The 9,138-nt window shown below is 48.4% G+C and overlaps 1 protein-coding gene across 1 annotated transcript in view; it reads right to left on the minus strand.

Annotated features, from left to right (window-relative positions):
• Window positions 1-9,050, minus strand: part of PSMD1 (proteasome 26S subunit, non-ATPase 1) — a 50,625-nt gene extending 41,575 nt beyond the window's left edge. Inside the window, exons 1-2 of the mRNA XM_015425907.1 lie at window positions 8,923-9,050; window positions 940-983 (exon numbers count right to left, since the gene is read on the minus strand). Coding sequence (XP_015281393.1) covers window positions 940-983; window positions 8,923-8,938 — 60 coding nt within the window. The 5' untranslated portion in view covers window positions 8,939-9,050. The remainder of the gene's footprint in view (window positions 1-939; window positions 984-8,922) is intronic.
• Between the last annotated feature and the right edge of the window lie 88 nt (window positions 9,051-9,138).

A 9,138-nucleotide genomic window follows, 5' to 3' on the forward strand; every position in this document is an offset into this window, starting at 1 on the left:
ATATGCTGCCAAGGAGTTTCCACCAGTCAAATAGGATTGCCCCGTCTCCTCCAGTGCTCCTTCTAAGCTGTGGAGTCCTGTGAGCAAAAATTCTACTTTGTGAGCTACCGGCATTAAAGAAGAAGAGGAGATTGGATTTATACCCTGCCCTTCACTACTCAAAGGTGTCTCAGAATGGCTTACAAACTCCTTTCCCTTCCCCTCCCCGCAACAGACACCCTGGGAGGTAGGTGGGGCTGAGAGAGCTCTTGACAGAAACGGCTATTTTTCAAGGACAGCTCTTATCAGAACTACGGCTTGCCCAAGGTCATCCAGCAGGTGCAAGCAGAGGAGTGAGGAATCAAACCCGGTTCTCCCAGACTAGAGTCCTCACACTTAACCACGACACCAAACTGGCTCTCTTTGTGTTTGCATCCTTTATAAAGTTTAGATCTCCACTGTGATTGGCATTACATTTTATGACACACGTGGCCTGGCCCAAGAAGGTCTCATTTATGTCAGATCTGGCCTTCATAACAAATGAGTTCGACACCCCTGTTCTAATTAGTCATTTTAGCTTCCAGGGAGAATTCAGGCTGGATTTGATCTGGAACCCACTTAATTGTCTTTTGGGTAGTCAACAGAACAGGAAAATCCGCAAAAAATCTCTTCCCCGCCTCAGCAGAGGGAAAATTCTGAGGTGCTGCTGCTGCTGCCATGGAAACACACATTACAGCCAAGCCACTTACGTTTAACAACAAGGATTTTCAGAATTACGTCACTCTCACGTCAACATCAATGGCTAGAGACACAAGACACACTCAGTTTCCGTTCCTTCTGTCTCAGCCAGTTGTTCAAACGTTAACCAGGAAGCAGTTTCTTTTAAAGTTCCCGTCCTCAGCCTTCAAACCCTTACAGCTGATTTTTCTCTGACGTCAACAGGAAAGCTTACAGACTTACCTTGAGTTCTGGCTCTTCCTCATCCAGAAGTGAGATAATTCCAGCTACAAAAGAAAGGTCTTGTTAGCTGGCACAAAAATGTCACGCATTAAAACACACATACAAAAAGAGAATAGACGTAGCAAACTGCTTAACTGCTGTTACAAAAATCAGATATTAAAAGCTGGTTCTGCAATATTGTTATCAAACAAACGTGGCAGTTTTAGCTCCAGGATGAGAAAAACTCTCCAACTAGATGTGCCATCTACCCGACACACTGCTTTTCACAGAATCTCTGCATTAAAAGGGAGTTCGGTAGGCCATCTAGTCCAACTACCTGCTTAATACAGGAATCCAAAGTGGGAGCTCCTCTGACAGGTAAGGTTGATCCCCTGTATAAATCAATGGTGCGACCTCATTTGGAGCACTGTGTACAGTTCTGGTCACCACACCTCAAAAAAGGATATTATAGCATTGGAAAAACTGCAGAAAAGGGCAACTCAAATGATAAAAGGGTTGGAACACTTTCCCTATGAGGAAAGCTTAAGGCGCTTAGGGCTCTTTAGCTTGGAGAAAAGACGGCTGAGGGGTGACATGATCGAGGTTTATAAGATTATGCATGGGAAAGAGCAGGTAGAGAAAGAGGTACTTTTCTCCCTTTCTCACAATACAAGAACTCCTTGTGGGCACTCCATGAAATTGCTCAGTGGTCGGGTTAGAAGAGATCAAAGGAAGTCCTCCTTCACCCAAAGAGTGATTAACACATGGAATTCACTGCCACAGGAGGTGGTAGCGGCTACAAGCATGGGCAGCTTCAAGAGAGAATTAGATAAACATCTGGAGCAGAGGTCCATCAGTGGCTATTAGATAGGAACTCTCGGTCTGGGGCAAGGGATGCTCTGTATTCTTGGTGCTTGGGGGGGGGGGCAACAGTGGGAGGGCTCCTAGTGTCCTGGCCCCACTGCTGGACCTCCTGAGGGCACCTGGTATTTCTGGCCACTGTGTGATACAGAGTGTTGGACTAGATGGGCCACTGGCCTGATCCAACATTGGCTTCTCTTATGTTCTTACGTTCCCTGCTTGAAAAGCTGCAGTGAGGGAGAGCTCTGCCATCCTACAAGTAACTAGTTCCATTGTCAGATGTCTGCCACTGTTAAACAGCTTCTCCTAAGTAAAATCTACCAATCTGGAACTCAAGCCTGTTGGTCTCGCCCTTTGGAGCAAAAGCCAGCCAGCCAAGGCTTCGCCCCGTTCCATACAACAGACTGATCACGTCTTCGTTTCAGCTTCTCTACCCTGTGCTCGTTTTAAATACTGAGAGTCTTTGCCTGCTGATGGCAAATATGAATAGAAAAGGGTAAGGGAAAACAAAAATGTGGCGTAAGAACACATACTGGACATCTGAGAAGCCAGGAGCTAGTAGTGGCAGGACGCTCTGCTCAAAGGGGAAAGTGAATGTGTTTTGAATTTAGACTGTGATGCAACCTGAAGCTGGCTGATTCAGACAGCCCCTTTCGTAACTTCTGAAAAACACACAACATGTATCAGTGACTAAAGCCTTGTTGCAAGCAGCCTTGAAATCTATACCTTAGACTCCAAGGCAAGTTTGTAAATAGATAAGAACTGTCCCCCAGGCAAACACACAGGGGGAACTTTAAAAGGAATAACTGAAGGCATAACATGCTAATCAGAAGATGTCATCGTCCCGCTGTACACCACATTGGTCAGGCCGCACCTGGAGTACTGTTCGCAGTTCTGGAGGCCTCACTTCCCAAAGGAAGTGGACCAGTGTTCCCTCTAAGCTGAGTTAAGTGTGAGCTAGCTCGCGGTTTTTTAGTCTCCGGCTCATGCATTTTTGTCTTAGCTCAGGAAGGGATGGCTCCAGAGCAAACTAATTGATGCAGCAGCCAAATCGCTCACTCACAACTTTAATGCCAGTAGCTCACAAAGTAGAATTTTTGCTCGCAAGACTCCACAGCTTAGAGGGAGCATTGATGTGGACAGAATGGAGAGGGTGAAGAGGAGAGCGACGAGTATGATCGGGGGCCTGGAGCCCAAGAAGCCCTAGGAGGAAAGGCTGGGGGACTTGGGAAGGTTCAGTCTGGAGAAGAGGAGGTTGAGGGGGGACATGATTGCCCTCTTGAAGTATTTGAAGGGCTGTCACTCGGAGGAGGGCAGGGAGCTGTTCCTGTTGCCAGCGGAGAGGAGGACTCGCAAGAATGGGTTTAAATTACAGGTGGAAAGATACTGACTGGATATTAGGGGGGAAATTTACAGTGTGTAGTTCAGCAGTTGAATCGGCTGCCTAGGGAAGTGAACATAAGAACATAAGCCAGTGTTGGATCAGGCCAATGGCCCCTCCAGTCCAACACTCTGTGTCACAGAGTGGCCAAAAATACCAGTGCCATCAGGAGGTCCAGCAGTGGGGCCAGGACACTAGAAGCCCTCCCACTGTTGACCTCCCCCCCCCCAAGCACCAAGAAGACAGAGCATCCCTTGCCCCAGAGTCCCTATGAGTGACTACTAGCCATGGTGATTAAAGGGAACCTCCACCACGTTCAGAGGCAGTCAACTTCTGAAGCTCAGTGCCAGGAGGCAACATCAGGAGAAAGCCTCGGCCTCCCTGCCCTGTTGGCCCTCCAGAGGAACTGGCTGGCCCCTGTGTGAGACGGGATTAGGGAAAGTGTTCCAACCCTTTTATCTTTTGAGTTGCCCTTTTCTGCACTTTTTCCAAAGCTATAATATCCTTTTTAAGGTGTGGTGCCCAGAACTGCACACAGTATTCCAAATGAGGTCTCACCATTGATTTATATAGGGGCATTATGATATTGGCTGATCTGTTTTCAATACCCTTCCTAATAATCCCCAGCATAGCATTGGCCTTCTTTATTGCAGTCACACACTGTCTCGACATTTTCAGTGAGTTATCTACTACGACTCCAAGATCTCTCTCTTGATCAATGTCTGCCAGTTCAGTCCCCATCAATGTGTATTTATATTTAGGATTTTTGGCTCCAATGTGCATCACCTTGCACTTGGCCACATTGAACCCCATTTGCCATGCTGACGCCCACTTGCCCATCCTTGAAAGATCCCTTTGGAGTGCCTCACAATCCTCACTGGTTTTCACCACCCTGAACAACTTGTGGCTAATAGCCACTGATGGACCTCTGCTCCCTATGCTTATCTAATTCCCTCTTGAAGCCGTCCGTGCTTGTAGCCGCCACTACCTCCTGTGGCAGTGAATTCCATGTGTGAATCACTCTTTGGGTGAAGAAGGACTTCCTTTTATCTGTTCTAAGTGGTGAGCTCCCCCTCACTTGTAGTCTTTGAGCAGCAGCTGGACAAACACTTGTCAGGGATGCTTTAGGTTGATCCTGCATTGAGCAAGAGGGTTAGACTAGATGGCCTTTATGACCTCTTCCGACCCTGTAATTCTGCGTGTGTGTGTTCTCTTCATACCAAAACTAATAAAATCTTTCATAGTTTAACTTCTGTGGATTTGTTTTCTGTGGATCAGTGGCTGTGACCATGCATTCCCAAAGACGAGGAAGGAAAGTTGATATCAGGACAGGGAAACAAAAAAGAAAATGAAGGCTGATGCAAACGTCTCTTCCTCCTCTCTCAAAGCCTGGCCAAACATCATACTCATGTGCAAACCAGCCATGGATAAGCTGGGCTCTCTCTTATGAGAGTGCTGAAGGCCTCATAGGCCCCTGGACAAAGAAAGGCCCCTGGCTGTTGTCTGCTGAGTCAGATATCAGGCCCTAAGTTACCTTCTCTGGCCCTCCTGCAGCCAACACAATTGTCTATGGATCTCTGGCACGAAGATATTACTCACTTAGCAGCATTTTACAGAGTGCACTAAGCACCAGCCGCACTGCACAAATAAGATCACCCCACCAAGCGGCATCACTTTAAATCGGGCTTGAGCATTCCCACAAAGATCAGGACACAGGAGAGGTTGTGGAGGCCCCGGTCACCTTTCTCTTCCCACTGTTTCCTGTCATGAAGGAATCCCCACTCTGCCATGGAAGCTTTCCGGGTGACCTTGGGTCAGTCACACAGTCTCAACCAACCTACCTCACAGGGTTATTGTCACAACAGCACGGAGGGCTTCTAATGTCCTCCTGGCCCCACTGGTGGACCTGCTGATGGCACTGGTATTTCTGGCCACTGTGTGACACAGAGTGTTGGACTGGATGGGCCTTTGGCCTGATCCAACATTGGCGTCTCTTATGTTCTTAAGAGGGAGGAACCGATATTAGGTGTTTGGCATTCCCACTGGATGTAAACAGAGTGTAAACAATAGTGAGCCACGAAGAATAAGCATCACTCTATCCTTCGTAGCTCTAAGTCCCTGATCCTCTACATTTCTTGAAAAAACTAAAGTAAGTATTTCTAGGAAAGGTGAGACGCGGTGGCTCAAGTGGTTAAGATGCTGAACTGCAGGCTGTGGAAGGTCCACGAAGAATAAGCATCACTCTATCCTTCACAGCTCTAAGTCCCTGATCCTCTAAATTTCTTGAAAAAACTAAAATAGGTCCTTCTAGGTAAGGTGAGCCACAGTGGCCCAAGTGGTTAAGATGCTGAACTGCAGGCTGTGGAAGGTCAGTAGTTCAGCAGTTCGAGACCTGAGTTGCCGCATGACGGAGTGAGCTCCCGTCTCTAGTTCCAGCTCCTGCCAACCTAGCAGTTCAAAAGCAAGAAATTGCAAGTAGATAAATAGGTACCACTTCGGTGGGAAGGTAACAGCGTTCCGTGCGCCTTGGTGTTGAGTCATGCCGGCCACATGACCACGGAAACGTCTTCGGACAGCGCTGGCTCTTCGGCTTTGAAACGGAGAGGAGCACCGCAACCCTAGAGTCGGACTCGTCTGGCTTTCGAGCAAGGGAAACCGTTACCTTTACCTTTAAGGTACGGAGAACAGAGAAGCCCAGCAGAGATAAGGTAAAGAGGAAACTAGTCCTCTCCATTACTTTCTCAGCCTGTTTTCAGTCGTAGGAATCCTGTACAATCAAGCCCTCCACACATATCACAGCAAACATACACGCAGTCACCTAAATGTGCATACAAGCCCAGTTAAGTTGTTGTGACTTTGACAATCCAGTCGTGACTAAAGGAAGATCGCGCCATGTGCAGTCGCCATTTTATGAGGAAAAAACAGTATGTGAGTTTTCCAGCGTCGGTGTGCCCTTTTGTTATGTCTGTTCAATAATACCTCCAAGTCAAATTCCAAAATCTGTTTATGAAGGTCTCAGCCAAATAACAGTCAAAACGGATTCCTACAGCTGCGTTCCCTCCCAGTTCCTGCATCCAACTTATGAACACGCCACAACAGTTCTCTTAAAGAAACATACACCACATCTGTCCAGATTTTCAAGGATATGTGTTTGCATGAACCAAATAAGGATATGCTTTATTCATACAAAATAAAAAATGGGACAGAATACTACCCACAATCAATGTTCCGTCTAAGCTGAGTTAGTGTGAGCTAGCTCACAGGTTTTTAGCCTCCAGCTCACACATTTCTGTCTCTGCTCAGTAAGGATGGCTCCAGAGCAGTGTTCCCTCTAAGCTGAGTTAGTGTGAGCTAGCTCACAGTTTTTTAGCCTCTGGCTCACACATTTTTTGTCTTAGCTCAAGAAGGATGAGACTCCACAGCTTAGAGAGAGCACTGTCCACGGTCCTCCCAATAAAACTAGGAAGATCATGGGCAGCACTCTCTCATTTACTGCTTTGATCTGCACCTGCAATAGCTGGTTCTTATATTATGCTCATTGCACGTAAACCTATAAGCATAATTCAGATCCCACATCTAACTACGATTATCGATCCCCAGATTTATTCAAGCTCAAAGGGAGAGCATTTCAGCTCATTTTTATAGGCAGGTGGACTCCACAGCTTAGAGAGAGCACTGCCCACAATCCTCCCAATAAAATTAGGAAGATCATGGGCAGCACACTCTCTCATTTACTGCTTAGATCTGCACCTGCAATTTTTGTTGTTCAGTCGCACAGTCGAGTCCGACTCTTCGTGACCCCATGGACCAGCTCCCACCAGGCCCTCCTGTCTTCCGCCGTCCTCTGAAGTTGGCTCAATTTCATGTTCGTTGCATCGATGACACTGTCTAACCATCTCATCCTTTGCCGTCCCCGTCTTCTTTGATCTTCAATCTTTCCATGCAATAGCTGGTTCTTATATTATGCTCATTGCACATAAACCCACATCTAACTACGATTATCGATCCCCAGATTTATTCAAGCTCAAAGGGAGAGCATTTCAGCTCATTTTTATAGGCAGGTGGACGCACATTCACTACCACATGTATTCCAGGATTCACAGCCTGGGTTACACGTATCCAGTTTTCAAGAGATGAGCCTAGGGTTGTCAACTCCCCATTGGAGAATTCCTGGAGATTTGGGTCACAGCATGGGAAGGACAGGGTTTGGAAAGGGAAGCAACCTCAGTACGGTACAATGCCACAGAGTTCAACCCACAAAGCAGGCACTTTCTCCAGGAGAACTGATTTCCACGGTCTGGAGATCAGTGGTCATTCTGGGAGCTCTCCAGGCACGACCTGGAGGCTGGCAAGCAATGTTCCCTCTAAGCTGTAGAGTCTTGTGAGCAGAAATTCTACTTTGTGAGCTACTGGCATTAAAGTTGTGAGCAAGCAATTTGGCTGCTGCATAAATTAGTTTGCTCTGGAGCCATCCTTCCTGAGCAAAGAAAACAATGTGTGACCTGGAGACTAAAAAACTGTGAGCTAGCTCACACTAACTGAGCTTAGAGGGAACACTGCTGGCAAGCCTCGTTTGCCCCAGGTCCCTCTCACTGCAAGCTAATGAAGGAGACAGTCGATGCTAGGAAGGAGGAAAAGGGATCACGGACAGGGTTTGGAAAGGGAAGCAACCTCAATACGGTACAATGCCGTACAAGTTCACCCCACAAAACAGGCACTTTCTCCAGGGGAACTGATCTCTCTGGTCTGGAGATCAGTGGTCATTCTGGGAGCTCTCCAGGCCCGACCTGGACGCTGGCAAGCCTCATGTGCCCCAGGTTCCTCTCACTGCAAGGTAATGAAGGAGATAGTCGATGCTAGGAAGGAGGAAAGGGGATCAAGGGCTGGGAGATGCAAGAAGGCTTGCCAACCTCCAGGTAGGGCCTGGAGCTCTCCTAGAACAACCACCGTTCTCCACACTACAGAGATCAGTATCCTTTGGGGAAATGGCTGCTTTGGAGGGCGGACTGGACTGCATGATACCCAACTGAGGACCCGTCCCCACCCAAACCCTGTCCTCCCCAGGCTCCACTCCTGAAATCTCCATGAATCTCCTTGTGGGCTCCAACTGTAGACCATCTTGGAATTATAGCACACTGTTATTATTAATGTTATGTTATTGGTTGTGATTGCGATTTTATTGAATTTTATTGAATTTTATGTATGGCTTAGGCCTCTGTAAGCCGCCCTGAGCCCGTTCGCGGGGTAGGGCGGGGTAGAAATACCCGAATAAATAAATAAATAAAATAAATGAATCCTCCTAACCTGGAGAAGAAGAGGAAGAGGAGAAAACTGGATTTATACCCTGCCCTTCACTACCTGAAGGAGTCTCAGAGCGACTTACAAACTCTTTTCCCTTCCCCTCCCCACAACAGACACCCTGTGAGGCGGGTGGGGCTTGAGGGAGCTCTCGCGAGAACTGCCCTTGATAGAACAGCTCCAAGAGAACCTGTGACTGACCCAAGGTCCAACCAGCGGCTGCATGTGGAGGACGAGTGGGGGAATTCAACCCCGGTTCTCCCAGATTAGAGTCCGCGCACTTAACCACGACACCAAACTGACAAACCTAACCCCGGAGGACCGAGAGGACAAACTGGGGGGGGGGTCTTAGTTTGAAGGTAATCGTCCCTCCACAGGCCCCGCCCTCGAGCCTCTAGGAATTCCCCAGGTGGGGCAGGAACGCACAGGAAAGGAGTTCCGGCTGGCTTCAGAGTTAGACTCACCGGCGGAAGTGATCATGGTGCCGGCGTGGCGTGGCCGGCTCGGTGCAGCGGCGGTTGGCTTGTCGCTGGCAGCGCGGCGCCCCTCACAATAGCAGTCCGTGACCAAGCGCGTTCGCCGCTTCCGTCGCGTCCTCAAGCCACCCCGGAAGTGACGCGTAATGACCCAGCCGGCGACCTCGCCCTCCCCTTAGGGCCCTTCTCCCTGGCAACAGAGCC

Source organism: Gekko japonicus, unplaced genomic scaffold (assembly GCF_001447785.1).
Source record: "Gekko japonicus isolate JY-2015 unplaced genomic scaffold, Gekko_japonicus_V1.1 scaffold3108, whole genome shotgun sequence".
Classification (NCBI taxonomy): Eukaryota; Metazoa; Chordata; class Lepidosauria; order Squamata; family Gekkonidae; genus Gekko; species Gekko japonicus.